At 38.4% G+C, this 16,558-nt stretch overlaps 1 protein-coding gene across 3 annotated transcripts in view; it reads left to right on the plus strand.

The window, feature by feature from the left end:
* The window catches only part of khdrbs2 (KH domain containing, RNA binding, signal transduction associated 2), an 81,666-nt gene that overhangs the window by 4,166 nt on the left and 60,942 nt on the right, over positions 1–16,558 (plus strand). For all 3 annotated transcript variants that reach the window (XM_082556636.1, XM_082556634.1, XM_082556635.1), the window contains exon 2: positions 8,690–8,817. In XM_082556636.1, the coding sequence (XP_082412762.1) occupies positions 8,690–8,817 (128 nt within the window). The remainder of the gene's footprint in view (positions 1–8,689; positions 8,818–16,558) is intronic.

Below are 16,558 nucleotides of genomic sequence, written 5' to 3' on the forward strand. Positions count from 1 at the left end.
CTCTTTGGAGCTAAAAGGACCACTCAAAAACATGGGATATCATTGCAAAGGCCAGGATGTCCTCGATTGGGGACATCAGAACTTAGTAGGGTAGCTCAAATATGTCAAAAGATATAGACCAATGTACATTACAGAAGACATAAATGAGTGGACTGTGTCTCAGGAGGTTACTGGACCGTTGATGTTGAATATGGAACTGCCAGGCAGAAGAAGAGGAAGACCATAGAGGAGGTTCATGGATCTAATGAATGCAGAAGGTTGGTGTGACAGAAGAGGATGCAGGGGATAGTGTGATCTGCTGTGGCAGCAAAGGGAATAGCCGAAAGAGGAAGGAGATTAATTTGTTCCGATGCACTTTATGGCACTACACTATTCTAAATGATGGTGCATACTTTGGGTTTGCATTGTTTTGTCACTGATTTATAGAAGCTGCATTAATTACTTATTAATTACTATTGCCTTTGTGATTTACCTGCCTGCTTCCGCAGTCCTTCCTGGTTTGAGCTAAGGAAGAGGTTGAGGGTGTTGCTGGCCAACCAAATGGACTGAACCAACCAACCAATTTAGTTATTGTCTTGTTGCTTTCTCCCTTTGCATTTTAATGGTTTAGTCCACTAATGTATATCTTGAGTTGTTTGTTAAGATAAGGTTTTGTTAAGTTAAGCAGTGTTATGGAGTAAAGTTCTGCTTAGTTTACCTCTATTATGGGTCTATTTCAGTTTTTATTTATTTCTGTGATTACTTTTTCTTTGGATTAGAATAAAACCCACTCTTTAAAAATTACACCTGTGCCTGTATATCCTTTATTTGCTTTGTACCTTACACACCGATTTGTAAGGCATCAGTTCTGTTTGGTACACAGATGGCTTTTAGAATGTTCAAGACACTTTTGAAAACTTACCACAGTTTTTCTGCACATTTAGTCAATCTCAGCATCTCCTTGGGGAATACCACATCATGCTGTTCTTCCTGTTCCTCTTGTTGCTGAAGATAGTGTTTTTATGATTCAGGCGGGATGTTTGAGCTCATTGTCATGCTGCAGAATTTGGGACCAGTCGGAGTTCCTCCTTACAGAGAATGGATGAGAAGAAGCTAAACATCCGAGGTGCCTTAAACTTTTCACTGTATACCTCACATTCTGATGTTTGCCACAGAGAGCCATTATATCTGTGAACACTAAGAATTGATTTTCACTTATCTTTCTCTCTCGTTTATAAATGGTTGCTTACATTTTCATCACATCCATTACAGCGTGCTCAGTATCCAGCAGTGACCCACCTCGCTGTGACACATAAGCAGCACCCCATGTGTTATGACCTATCAAAAGGACACAAAAATTACATTTCAGGGGCGGGTGAGACATTGAAATTACATTTTTCAGTATTTAGCCGACACCCTTATCAAGAGTGACTTACAATGAGTGCATGGGTCGAATAAGATTAAATTCCAAGGTCACTAGCATCTTGAGCAACAGAAATGAGCCAAAGCCGCAGCACTCAGACAATAGATATTAGATAACAGATTATATTACTGTGTGTCTTGAATGTTCACATATCACAGGGAACTTACAAATAAGGCAGTAGGAGACAGAGAAAAATGTAACCCCAAAAAAAGTCAGAGTGCCCACCCCTGCAAATGTGCAACAGTACCAGAAAAATCTTCCATCAAAACGATTGTTTCTATCTTGTCATTGTAATCATGTCATGAGATGAGTTTAAAATGCACATTTCCTTGCTTTTCATATGTAAATGGTATGATTAGTAATTGCTCGTTCCACTTTCATCACACATTCTGAAAATATAATGCTTACACTAAAAATTTACAACTTAAACAGTCTGCCAAGTGCTACATTTGCCTAAGTGCAGCTCGGCTGAAAACACATAAACAGCATGTGGCCAAACAGAGGAGCACATTTCCAACATTTTAATATTCATCGGTCAAAACTGTGAAAAAGAGCCAAAGCTAATTGCATGTCTTGCTGTTCATTCCCCCTACTAGGTCCACTCTGGCCAGGCGAAGCACTACTGCTTCGTCTTTCTGTATTTGATGTGAACAAGCAATCACTTATTGGAGAGTAATTGCACTGATTTATTTTTTCCATTGTGAAGTCATTATTCTAGATATACTATTCAGTGGCTAAAAGAAATCAGTGAATAATTTAGCTGTCTAACTAATGGGAGCGCTCAACAATGCCCACAATGCACTAAAGCACATAAAGTAATAATCACTCAGTTCAGCACTGACTGGTTCACCACTGTGTAAATCAAAGATTTTTGAGAATTTTAATATCAGTCAGCGAGTCTCTAATCTTACCTTAATTGACTTTTCCAACAGATTTTAGGGATTAAGGGAAACTTAAAACAAATCAGCAGATGAATTCTGCACATCTGTAAAGTACAGAAAGACCTTGAATCCTTGCAAAGTGAAAATACAACCGCAAACATACAAACCTTGTACAACTGAGGGAGTCTGAATATGTCGTCTAGAAATTTTTTGTCTGCAGTTTTTTTTTAATACTCATCAATCAGTCTGCAGATTATTCAAGGTCTGAAGTCTTTCAACCAGCTTTGCAAAATAAAAAAAGAGCAGAGTGAAAAGAGGAGGATGCTTACTGAGTGTATTGTTTGTCTATACAAAGCACATGTCAGATTCCAGGACATCCTGAGCTTGCTCTGCGTTGGATGTCTTGATATACATCATGTATTTAATCTGTGCTGAATTGAAGTTGATCAGACCTGCAGAAGTGGACGGATATAATTTTGATTGGATTCATTTTGTCTTGGTAGCTGGGGATCAGTCCACCAGGGCCTCTGTTCCTGGCCGCCGCCCAGCATGCAGTGCACCTGACCTCTACTGCGTCTCCTGCAGGTGGTGGGCCTGCAGGAGGATGGCCCCATGTCCCTTTTTTGCGCTGTGCCTGGCCGGCCCCATGGACTAAGGCCTGGCCTCTAGACGCTTTCACCCAGGCACCCAGGGTGGAGCCCTGGTAACCTGGGCAGGGTGAACTGTTCCCTTGATGTTCTACTCATAGGGGTCTTCTGAATCGCTCTTTGTCCGGTCCCTCACCCAGGACCAATTTGCCATGGAAGACCCTACCAGAGGGCAAAAGCCCCTGGATAACATAGCCCCCTGGATTCCTGGGACACACAAACCCTCCACTACAATAAGGTAGCAGGTTCTGGGTCCTGAGGCAGGACACGGGGGAGGCTGGCCTGAGAATGCCTTGGTGTTTGATAGAGTTGTATTGTTGATTGTCATTTATGCTTAGAAATATTTAACCATAGATGCTTAGAAGTGTATAATTAATTGTGTAGTGATAAGTTGTGTGATCTTTAACAGGCTACAGAGGCCTGGTGTGCATTCCACACTGGGAGCATGGGAAAGTTTGTACCTTGTTTAATTGTTATGGTAGGATTAACGTAGTTACATCTGTTCTAGTCTAAGTGCTTTTCTGTTTAGATGAACTGCTGGACTTCCTCACCGGGGGGGGGGGGGTCTAGTCTACCCTCTTCCTAACCAAGGATGTTTGCTTGTGTGCTTTTATGACCCTTTGATCAGCAGTAACATACACACACACACACACACAGTATGTCATATGTTAATGAACCTATGCATATTCATGTAACCTCAATAAAAGGACAGTGTACGGGAGGACGGACGAGAGTTACTGGGGTCAAGCGAAGGAACGGCGTTTGTCTGGTTCTCTCCCGTGCACGAGTACCATGAAGAAGTTTGCCTACTTGCGTCTTGCTTGCAGTGTAATTATATTGTCTTAACGTTCCAGCGAATAGGTTTATGCTACAAACCTATCAGTGTTCCCCCAGACAAGCTGGAGGAGGTGGGTGGGGAGAGAGAGGTCTGGGCTTCTCTTCTTATGCTGCTGCCCCCGCAACCCGGCCCCGGATAAACCGAAGAAGATGGATGGATTCATTATGGTGACTCATTTTACCACCATACATCTGCTTTCTCTGGATTTACGTTTTTCTTTATTCACATCAGATTCACACAACATCAACAGAAAATCAGAGAAATAAGCACAGTGTAATCTCACCAAAATCATCTTAGACCTGGATATAATTATATCTTAGACACACCTTTTTAAAAAAAAAAAAAACAATGGCTGCTAGTCAGCAGTAGAACAAACTGCATAATCAAAAAATAGCCTGTATGGCAACAACAATAACTGGAAACCAGTGAAACAGTCCAGAGACTTGGTATCTTGGTTACTTTAAAAAAAATAATTTTTCCATTACTTTTAAAACTCTAATAATCTATTTTACAGATATTTTTTTAATGTTTGCTATTTATGTCAAGTCTGCAGTCTATGAGAACTGCTTACACATCACTTGTAATTAGCTGTTTTCTGCTTAAACCTGTTCAGGCCCATTAAATTCTTAAATTAATTTGTAATTTCCCTTTTTTTTAAATTAGTTGAGCTAATCTTTTTAATGTGCCCTCTGGGTTACGCTTTCCCCAGGTTGAGAATTAGTGCAGTAAAGCTACAATGTGAGGAAAAATAGTCGGGCATCAAATGATGCCTTCAATTCTCCTTCTTATGCTGTCACTGAACTGCTAATGGGAAACGGGATATTTTTACTTTGCTTGGAAACAAGATTAAGTTAGGATTGTCTATCAAGTTTTCTTGTGGTGCAGATGGTTTACTTAGAGCAACAAGTTGCTGGGAGAAAAAAAACATACAGCTAAACCTGACATCCGAATTTCAAATACAAACTAGGTGATTTATTTGTGAAGACAGGTTTGCATGACATCTTTATAGTGTCCAAGATAAATAAACTTCAAGCTGTTTCTCAGTCTCTGTTGATGCTCTCTGTTGTCACATACAGCAGATGTATTTAACTTTAAGCTACGGCAGGCTGACTGGGCATATTTTCTTTTTTCTCAGCAAAACTCTGTCTCTCAACTTGTACAGTTGCACACATATATGTGCTAGCTGCCCAGTAAAACCAACATTTTTTTCAGCCGTGGCTGCTGAGAAGCTCTGCTGAAGCAGTTTGGGCAGTGCAACAAAGAAGATCAAGAGCACCACAATAGTCACTGAGAGGCTTTTACTCATTTAGCTCCCCAAATGAGATTTTTTTTCTGTCCAGTGTGCAGACTGTAACCAGTGACCTTCAAAGCACATTCTTGCTTCTCTGATCTTTAGTCTCCTTTTGCTTCCTGCTATTTTGACAAAGATGATATCAGTGCGAGTGTGTCTCGGGATTTATAGATTGCAAGCCTGTTTATTCTCTTTCCTTTTCCTTTATATGCAATTGCCTCTTTGGTTCACCTGCAGTTTGCAGACCAGAATAAGTGTCTATCCCATCAATCCTCATCCCAGCAGCAAAACACAAGTGCTACCAAACTACTGTAAGAAACAACCATCACAATAAAATGTTAACAGATTTCTTCTTAAAGCATCTGAAAAATAGCCTGATTGTTATCATTTTAGTGCAATCCACATTAGTCTTTAAATGATTTTTTTAATTATTCTCTGATTCAATAAATGTCATTTTATATAATTTCCAGAAAACAGTATTTTTGTTATGTTTGTATGGTGACACCAACTGGGGTCATTTTGATCCCAATATTTTTGTTTATCTCTCAAAATAAAATGAGTCGATTTGACCGTAACAACAAATAGCTCTCAAATGGATATTTTGCAGGTGAACTATGAACAGATCGTGTTTCAGGCAGTTACAGGGCACAACTCGGCACAGAGTACAAGAGGAAATTTATGATGTTCTACATCTGCCTCCTTTAAAATGACTAACAGAGTGGCAAATAATGCTTGCCTACCCAGCAGAAAGTAAATGATACTTTTAAAAAAGTCCCTAAGGTAAAACACAAAGTCAACTTCCATCTGTTATCAAAAAAATGTTTTGTTGACCCATCCACTGACCCGAACCTCATCTCTGAGGTTGCTCCACTAAAAGGCTTTGTTAATCGAAGGAAACAAAACATTGTTTAAAATCTATTAGGCACAGAGGTATTTAAACTAAATGTCTGACTGGCTAAAACAGCAGGTTATTGTCATGTCTGTGTGTAGGCAGGCAGGAAGAGAGGACCCAAAACGCAGGACTCACGGAGGCGGAAGTAACTCAAAGCACACAGCTTTATTGCAGGTATGAAACTGAACAGGAAAAACACTAACTAAACTGGGTGAACAGAATAACTAGACAGGTTGGCAGGCTGGCAAACGGAACACACAGAGGAAGCGAGGGTGAACAGACGTTAACGACACAACACTGACACAAAGACACACTGGGCTTAAATACACTGAGGGAGTCATCAAGGAATTAGAGACAGAAGGGGAACACAGCTGGGAGAAATAAGACCTAACGAGACAGGGAGAGCAAAGCCGGAACACTGACATCAGACAGGAACAAGAACCTTCAAAGTAAAACAGGAAACAAAACACACTTTACTAAGACACGGACTAGACAGAGAGAGACAGACTTGACACTGACCAAAGCCTACTAAATAATAATCATAATCAAAACAGTATCACTGATTAATCAAATCATAAATCATAATCTAGAAAAACACCAAATCATGGAAAACAGAAAGCTGGGTCAACATGACCCAGAACCGTGACAGTTATATTTTAATTTTAACCACCAGCATGCTAACAATTGCTAGAAAGCCATGAATAAACAATGAACGTCAGTAGATATGGGTTTGGGGGTTTTTTTTGTTTGTTTTTTGATAATGCCAATAGAGAAAAAGTTAAAGGATCACAAGTTTGTACATTTTACAATCAACTGATTGACTGTGACATCCCCATGGCTAGCGTAATTAAAAACAGACTAGCTTCCTCAGATAGCATGCTTCATTTTCATTTTTAGCGCTTTACTATTTGTTTTTCCACTGTATGAAAAGCCAAAGTAATTCAAAATATAAAAGTGTGTTGAGCTGCATTTGGTTTATCTCCTTTGGCAAAATGTTATTTTTACAAAGGCGTATTATGTTAGCTCCTCTTATCTGGGGACACTTGTCTGGTGTCAAGTGTCACATAAGGAGGGGTGAATCAGCTATGTTGAGGGAAATAAAAGGTTGGAGGGGTCTTGTTTACCTGTGCTCTCCACAAGCAGCATTAGGTGCAGTCTGCTTTCAGTGGCAGGTAATGAAGGTCTGGGTGAGTGTTGCTCAGTGTTTGCTTGGTTTACATAAAGCTGTCCTTTCTGTCACTGCCGCTTTGGGCTACATTGAAAAATATGGTTTTGCATATTTTTGATACAAGTGGAAGTGATCTGATAAAAATATAAGGTTTTGTGTAATATAAGAAAGTCTTTTAGAAGCGATGAACAAAACCTTATTTTTTTACTTTTTTGTAATTAAGCATATTTAATCATCTAAAAAGCTAAAAAGGCACCCTCTCATTTGCTTGCGCTCACTTTTCATGAACTCCATTTTTTTCCCAGACGGTTCTGCAGCTCTGGTGAGAGTCATCTCAGAGAAACTGCAAAAAAGAGACAACATGATCCAATTTAAACGATCTTCCTCGGACAATCAGGCACAATCAGAGATTGTGTAGAGTGGGAAGAAATTGGTTCATTTCAGGCTGTTGAATTTTCGTCTATGTGATTTCACAGACAGTAGTGAAGAAAATCAACTTCACTTCATAAAACTGCAAAAGCTAACTCTCTAAAAGACCCGGAACATTGAGCTAAAGCTTTGAATGTTCACATGGTCGAATTGAGACATTTAGTTTTTTTTTTAAGTCAATTTAGTCGATCAATTTAAATTTAAAATCTTACATATTTGTTTTGAACGGTTCAATACTCCCTTCTAAACAAACTCCTGAATTTCTATATATAAACTCAGGAGTAGTCACATCTATGAGTTTCTGTGATGCAACAACTTACAATGATTGATAATTAGTGACAAAGCAGGGTGTAGGCACAACAAACAGCTTCATTTCTAAATGCCTTTTTAGCCTTGCAGCTCAGGTGTTTTAAAAAATTGTCCAAAGATATCATTGTTCAGGGAGTCTTTCCACTCCTGTCAAGCTGATATAGTATGCTGAACTGGGCACCTAATATCCACCTTTCATCTTTCATCTTATTGCAATAAGGCTGGGGATGCACAAAATGACTTTTGGGTCAATTTGCACAAGATTTGCCTACCTTGCAAATTTATAAGGAGAAACAGTGCAGTTTGATTGAAACCAATGATCTGCAAATAGGATCCTAATATCTTACTTTACAGATCTAATCTTAACCGCCCCAAATGGCTTTTACCCGCTAATATCTAACGTTTTATATGTTTAAGCCAACATCTGCATAAGTGCTGTGCTGCGTTGGAGAGACTCCTGACAGCCCGCAAGAGCTCAGTTCGTAATGAAGTGAGGTAGTGCGAGCTGAGTGTGACTGGCTCTATTGTTATTTTGATTGGAATTACTGGATCATGAGATTGCAGGGCCTGATGTGAAAGGACATATCAGGAGTCAGCGGGATTATCTTTTGTTATTAAGTTTGCAACGTGAGCATATTTACAGCTGACATAAGAAATAGTCAGCAAAATATTCAGTGTGTGAGTTAAATTTCTGCTAATGGTTCCTGGTCTAAAATGACGCTGTTTTGTTGTGATTCTGCAGTTGCTTATTGGCTGATGCTTTTTCAGTTACATAACAAACTCATTATTATCTCATCTGTTGTTGTTTTTTACTTATTTTGTTTCTCCGCAGAGATTGAAAAGTACGAAGGTGATGAATTAAGAAAAGATGGTGACACCAAGAAATACCTAGACATTATCAGCAATAAAAACATCAAGCTCTCCGAAAGAGTTCTCATTCCTGTCCAACAGTATCCAAAGGTAAGAGACATAACAGCTCTACAGGGTCCTACATTTTATTTTATTTTTTTTTCGGAAATGTGCAAGTGATCCGAACAATTAAACTGTGATGGAAGTGCAAGAAGAACAGAGTATGTGTTATATTTTTTCAGTCATTTTAGCAGCATTTTAGTCTCCCCTCCAGGTCGGCTTCACCTGTTCACAACTCCTACTTCTACACTAAAATCCCCATGAGCCTCAAACTGGCTATTAGAAAGTCACCGGATGCTGTCTGTTTATTTTGATGTAGTCACCAAAAACCAAAGTTTTCAGCAGACTAAAGCACCCAAGGGTACAGTGAGGAACAGTAACCATAAATCACTCCATGACACTGCTCTGTGTCTGAGTTATGCAACGTCAGTACTGACAAAGTCTGAAACGTGGTCTAATGAGGCTGCTCCGTCAGGCAGCTAAGCAACACACAGCTGCTTGAGGAGCAGCAAAAGGCTGTACTGCCACTGCAGTCATGGAAAGCTCCACTGCCCTTGAGTTCAGACATTCATGAAAAAGCCTTTAATACACTTCATACTCACGCTGTACTTTCCTGTCTTTTTTTTCCCTTGTCATAACATCTCTGTGTCTAGCTGACATTAAGATGTTGTATTATGTGTATAATAATATGTATTATTATATGTTTTATTTAATTTAGAGAAACGTGATTTTTGTTAAGCACACTTGTTTAACTTTTCTGTAACACATATCTAACTAGCCAATCGGATAGCAGCTGTTCAGTGCATTTAGATTTGTAGACACGGTCAAGACGACCTGCTCAAGTTCATTCTCAGCACCAGAATGTAGAAGAAAGGTGATTTAAGTGATTTTGGAGGTGGCATGGCTGTTTGTGCTAGACGGCTGGGGCCAGCATTTCATAAACTGCTGATCTGCTGGGATTTTCACCACACAACCGTCTCTAGGGTTTACGGAGAATGATCAGAAAAGTCAGAGGAAGTTTTCTGTGTGAAAATATAATGTTGAAGTCAGAGGAGAATGGCCAGACTGCTTTGAGATAGGAAAGCAGTAACAGTATCACGTGTAACCTTGAATCAGATGGGCTACAGCAGCAGAAGACCACACTGGGTGACACTCTTTTCAGCTAAAAACATGAAACCAAGGCTACTGTTCTCACAGACTGACCAAAATTGACAACAGAAGATTGGAAAAATGTTGCCTGGTCTGATGAGTCTTGATTTCTGCTACAGCATTTGGGCAGTAGGGTCAGAATTTGGCATAAGCAAGATGAAGGCATGGCTCCATCCTGCCTTGCATCAATAGATCAGGCTGGTGGTGGCAGTGTAATTGTGTAGGGAATATTTTCTTGGCACACTTCGTTCCCCTCAGTACCAACTGAACATCATTTAAATTACCACAGCCTACCTGTGTATCCCTTTTTAGCCACAGTGTACCTATCCTCTGATGGTTCCTTCCACTTTTACCACTAAGCTACATTGATAAAGAAAAATGGATGTACAATTTATAGCCTAGTTTACCTCATCAAAATGAGATTTTAGAACACAGTCTTCCTCTTTCATTCCTCTAACCACCCTCTTGAAAAGGTCAGCACTACCATATTTTTACATATCAACATACCTGCTCACATCTTCCATAATGTTTAAAAGTAAGTTTGTTTCTCCTGACAGGAAATGTGTGCCTTTCTTTTGGTCTAGTTTGTGCACAGAAGGGAAAAGACTGCGTGTCACTACTTAACTGAGACACATATTGGAACACATCCTACTCCCAGTACCTGAAAAATACTAGTCCTACATTGAAAACCACCTCCTTCTGAATACCCAAATGGTTTTCACCACGTTCAGTATCTTGCCAAAAATAGTGGAAGATTAGTGCATTTTAACTTAGCCAATGAGACAAATTGTTAAGAAGTCTTTCTGTAAAAAATTCAGATACTTTCTTTGACGTATTTTTTCATTATCCCAGAGACAAAATCATATAGTTATTGCTTCTACTTTGATATATTTCAGTTTTTGTACATTCAAGACTTCATCGTACAGTGTTACACGACTAGAAAATAGATGGTGCTGGGAGGAGAGGGAAATCTGAAAACTGTCCTGAGCACAGGCAATGCTTTAGTCCAAGGAGCCCCACAGGACTCTACATACAAATCAATTTGCTGTTTCCTCCTCAGGTCAGCATTAAGCAACTAATTAAGCTTTGTTCAGGACCTCTTCACTTAAATTGATTTAAACACTATGAAAAATAGTGACTGAATTGGCTTCTTGGGGGGGAAAAAAGACAAAGAAATGTGTTTTTGTGCTTCTTTTTCCCCCACATCTGTTATCCAAATATAAGATGTCTTATTGGTCAAAATTGCATCCTCACTGTAAATGTTAAAATATCGTTTCACTTAGAGCACACAAACTGCTTTTAATATATTATATTTATATTTAGTGTATATTAAGCTTTTGGGTGGGTGTGAAGAGCACTGACACACACTACAGGCATCCATCAGTTCAGCTGGTGGATTTTCTTATAACGCCAGACATATGGATTCTGCGGAAGCATCGATTTTCTTCTTGAAAACGTAAAAATTGGAGGTAAAATTAAATTTCTGTAGATAGCGCATGTTCTGCTTTATATCCTACCTGCTGATTAATTGCATTCACTTTGAGTCCCATGTGTGAGTCTGCTCCTGATTAGATGGTTAATGAAAATCAGTGGAGCTTGCAGTTAAGAAAACCCGAGAAGCACGGAGGTACATAACAAATACATTTAAAGTGTTTTCATCATTTTAAACATGAAATTCACAGGTGCAATAGAGAAGCTCAAGTTTGCCAATGCTGCACAGTAAGCAAAGCTGCAGTCCAGAGGGACAAAACAGTTGTCCAACAACAGCTTCTGTGACCTGATTGCACAGTCAGCACCCCGCAAGACTGCAGTCTCACTATCTTAAACATCTTGGTAACACTGCACTTTCATTTAATGATAATTTGGCATATTAAGCAACTCTCTGATCAAGTGCATGGCCTGCAAAGTGAATGAGCCAAACTAAAAAGAAAGCAGAGCAAAACTTGGAGCCATGAGGTAAATTGGGCACAATATCCAGAACTTTTAGGGGGGGGGGGAACCTAGTTAAATGAATGTTTTTGCATCAGTGTCACACAGATCTGAATGTTGGTCCTCAGTTCACTGATCGATATTCGATTTTGTACTTTCACAACATCTGGCCCTGCCAAGATGCACAAACTAATTGGTTTAATTACACTGGAATTTTCTGTGTTTGTGACATCAACTCTTCAATAACGTCCAGTCAGATTTTCTGTCACCGGTGGCCGTGCAAAACACTGTTCTCTCTCATTTCAGTAGTCTGGCAGGGCTCATTCTTGGTTACAGCTTCCATCTTACTGAAGACTAATTAAATGCAAAGTAATTAAATTATTGCATGAGAGAATCCTTCTGAGTAGTTTTAGATTTGACAAGATCACGTGTAATTGTGAGTAAAACTACCAGCGCTAATGAAATCACTCCTAATGGCACATTGACAGACACGCTGCAGGTTTTCACTTTTAACATGTCACAGCAGGAAATGCACGGTATTGTTAATAAAAATGTGAGGATTCAAATATTCTTAGTTTATCATTTGTTCCTCTTGTTAACTGTCTATACTGCCTATGAAAAGTCCTGTTTAGTCTAATTCATGTATGCAGTGTAGTCTAGTTTAATGTTTCTGTGCTATAGATGTGATAATGGTCGTGTTAAAGTCACGTTAAGACAATCCAGGGTCACACAAGTGTATAATAATGCTAGATAACGTCATTGACTCAAGTATAGACCACACAGTATACTTGCTTGTTAATACAGTATCACTTGACTGCATTTCAAATGTATGCAGATACAAAGAATGCTGCCAAATCAATACAGACACAGCATAGTACGGGGATATGGTTTTCATTTATAAGAGATGGTTTGCAATTTGCACATCAGTGCTGCACAAATTTATTAGACCACCTTTCATAAAAAAACAAGGAAAAAGAAACTATTTCAGCTGAATTCACTGGACTGAATCACATATTTATGCCCAAACATTGGCCTTCTCCAAGAAGTCAAAAATTAATAAATCATAACAGTGAACCAAGAAAACAAATTTTTCTGATCAGAAATGTAAGTAAATAACTGTAATTTGGCATTTTAATTAAAAAAAATGAGGTAATGTACAGTTTTTTACTGTTTTTCATCATTAAAATTAGCAAAAAAAAAAGGTCATTTAGAACCTCTGGACACAAGCAGATCATTTTTTCACTGTTCTCTTTCTTTCTCCGCACAAAATGATCACTTGAGAACATACTTTAATCTGTGTTTCACTATCACACACTTAAACCACACTCATGAGCTAAAACATGACGAATATCCTGCATACTTAACCTGCGATAGCACAACATCATTAAAGTTGTGCACTGGAGCAGATCACTGTTTCACTTGCACGTCTCCGCCAACACTGGGGTGCTTGTCTATAGTTTGCCCCCCACGCCCCCAAACTATTTTATCCAGGTACCCACCGCTGTGACTAGGTGTTGCTCTCAAACCTTGCCATTTTGAATATTCTCTGCCCCATTTGTCTGACAATAACCATTACCATAAGCATTTCACCAGCATCAAACACAGTGACTCAAAGCCTGTTCATTTGAATCTCAGATCTTGAAATGCACTGTTTTTCTGAGATAATTTCACTTGTGATTGTTCATAATGTTTTGGCTCATCAGTACACTGTGGGGAAAAAAAGAAGAAAAAACAGAAAACAGAAAATGTTTTGGTAATTTTCTTCCAGCACATTACCCGTTTTTTAACAGCAAATTTCTGTAAATGGCAAAAAAAACAACGTGTGGTTTAAAAACATAAGTAAAAAAAATAATATGGAAAATTCCTTCATTTTAAAACAGCACATTTTACTGTATCTTTGCAGATTATTTTTACTGTGTATAAAGTTCAACATTTGTGGAATTACAATGGAAATGCTCAAATAATATAATATAGTAAGCCAACCTCATAATTGAGATCAAATACTTCAGCTACAGCAAACAGTGTGTTTGTAAAAGTGTCTTAATCTTGATAAAATTGTGCAGCAGCATGTGTGGAATACATGAATTCAGCTTGGTAAAACTGCAGCTTCTACACCACCTTTCTACTTTTATCTTATGTACTGTTGCAGACTGACCCATCAGATAATGAATTACCCGTGTGGGGTTTTTTTGCAACGTTTTCTGCAAAATCTACAGCAATTTTTTTGTTTGTTTGTTTGTTTTGTTATATAGCCTGTGAAAAAAAAGAAATTTGGCCTTGAGACATTGCTTCAGTGACCTTACCAACATTTCTATTTTTAATCTTCTCTAAAAACACCATGAGACCTTGAAACAGCGTTGAGTTCAGTTAGCAGGTGAAAGAAGTTCATCTGTATCTGTCCTTTCTTTGGTATGTAAACAAATGAACCTTACACAGGGTTCTCGTCAAAGTCTTGAAGTTTTGCTCTAAGGTTACTATTTACTCAGCAAAAGAATATGATTAAGATAATCAGCAAAGACATTATCATTTAGATTCATCTAGAATTTATCCTCTGCTGTTTAATGAGACAGTTTGATTAGCATCTCTTAACCTTGGGGTATGAAGTGGTTTTTAATTGGCTGACCTTGTCAGCTACCTTGAGTGTAGAGCTAGGGATTTCTGCAAAACTGAATATACGAGAATATTATCTAAAAAATAGTTGTTCCCTTTTTATTAGAATAATGATTTTTCTTAAATAAAATGGACAAATTTCAACCCGGTATTTTCAAACTATTATCTCAGCAGGTTAACTATCTCCTCTGCAGGTAAATGGAGAGCCCAAAACACATTAAACTGTATTTTGTCCTTGTGGATGCCACAATTTTGAGCTTATCTGTCTGTTATTGTGACCTTTAAATAGTGCTGTGGCTGCAGTGCTGCCCATACAGAAATCCCATTTTTGTCTGCCCAGAGATGTCAATGTCCTAAAGAAAGGCCTATCACGGGGAAAGGTGTTTTCCTTAGATAAGTACTGAATACAGTCAAGGGAGTACAGGGTGTGAATTAAAATTAAGCACTTATATGATACAATCACAATTCCAACTCGGGATCCTACCGAGTTAGTGTTTATGTGATGACTGTGTGATGTGATGTCTGCTCGTGAGACTTAAAAAATTGTAAGATTGTGCCTTCCCATATTAACAACAGTCCATTTCTGGTAGTACATAATGCCTTCGTTTTTAGAAATGTGACAGAATCAAGTGAAATATCTGGATATGGCAAAAAAAAAAATCCACAGTATGCTGTTGATTGACACTATTATCTCAAAATGAAATGCACTATAGGAATCTCATGCAAATTGTAATGGATAGATATCTGCAAGAAGGCACAGCCTGTATAAAAGATAGATGCAGCCTTCAATATTAGCTTTAAAGCCAGCAGGGGAAATTCAGGGGGCTTCAAAAAGAAGCCAGTTTCTATCGATGTCTGTGAAAAAATGGCCCTCATCCTCGCTTGACTTGAGACCTCGGTAAACAATTTTCTAATAATACTCAGTCACCAGTCGCTTGAAATTATTTAGGATGACATTAATTTGTAAAGTATAGCCACATTTAAAGTAAAGTAGGTATTAAAAATAGGTGTGCTTTGGGCTGTGTGTGCCATTCCTCAGATCCATCCCTTGCAATATCACTTCTGGCTCCAAATCGAACAATAAAAATTAATAAATGTTTGGAAAACAACTCTGTTGCCTTTTCAATCAATGGTCTAATCAATAGAATAGAACAAATCATATCAATGAGCTCACAGAGAACTTCACACTGTTTCCCCCTTTCATCACTACAGAGCATTTTAGTATCTGTCAGCTCATTTTTGCTTTCAAAGCCCAGTTTTACTTTGCTGATTCACGCTCTCATCTTTCCTGTTTATTTCACCAGGCGGATATTTTAGTGACAAAACACAGATAAACCCATTCTTTGCTAGATGCCTGTTAGCACTCATCAGATAAAGTTAGAATGCAGCTGGTGAGCACAGCCAGGCAATTAGCAGCTAAAGAGCCTAAGTTATTCGATACCAAACTAAAGCAAAACTGACAGTGAATACTGCTTTTGGTTTCATTTGATAGACACAAGCATGGCTGCAAGTTGTCGCTAATGCTAATTAAAGTCTGCTGGATGCAACCAAATAGTGTTTTTAGTCCAAGAAGCTATTACTGATTAATTATCCCATTAGTTAGTTGTTGGCCTGGATTCACTAACTGCCATAATACGTTGCATTAATGTCATTAACACAAACCTTGTATGAAGATTTGTGTTAATGTGCAGTGAAACACAGTGAAAGTGTTCACCATGCGCTCTCGTTTTGTTTCATCTTGAGTGTGGTTTGTAAAGCTCTCAGTACGCTGAATAAGTAAAATGTCTGTGATGAACTGAAACATTCAAGTGTGACAAATATGCAAACAAAACTAAAGAAGAGGGAAATGCAACCCCATTTATTTCCAAATAAGTTGTGACACTGTGTAAAATATGAATAAAAACAGAATGCAGTGGTTTGCAAATTATTTCAGTTTAACTGATGATACTACAAAACTACAGTTTTAGTAACAGATCATTTATAAGGTAATTTTTATTTCAGCTGCAAAAGACCAGAAAAGCTTTGTAATGTTAAATAGTTAACATTTAATTAGTAGTAAAAACTTGTCTTTCTCTTGTTTTCACTTCAATACACTGTGAATTTT

The sequence above is a fragment of the Aulonocara stuartgranti genome (assembly GCF_965226115.1).
Source record: "Aulonocara stuartgranti genome assembly, chromosome: 13".
NCBI lineage: Eukaryota > Metazoa > Chordata > Actinopteri > Cichliformes > Cichlidae > Aulonocara > Aulonocara stuartgranti.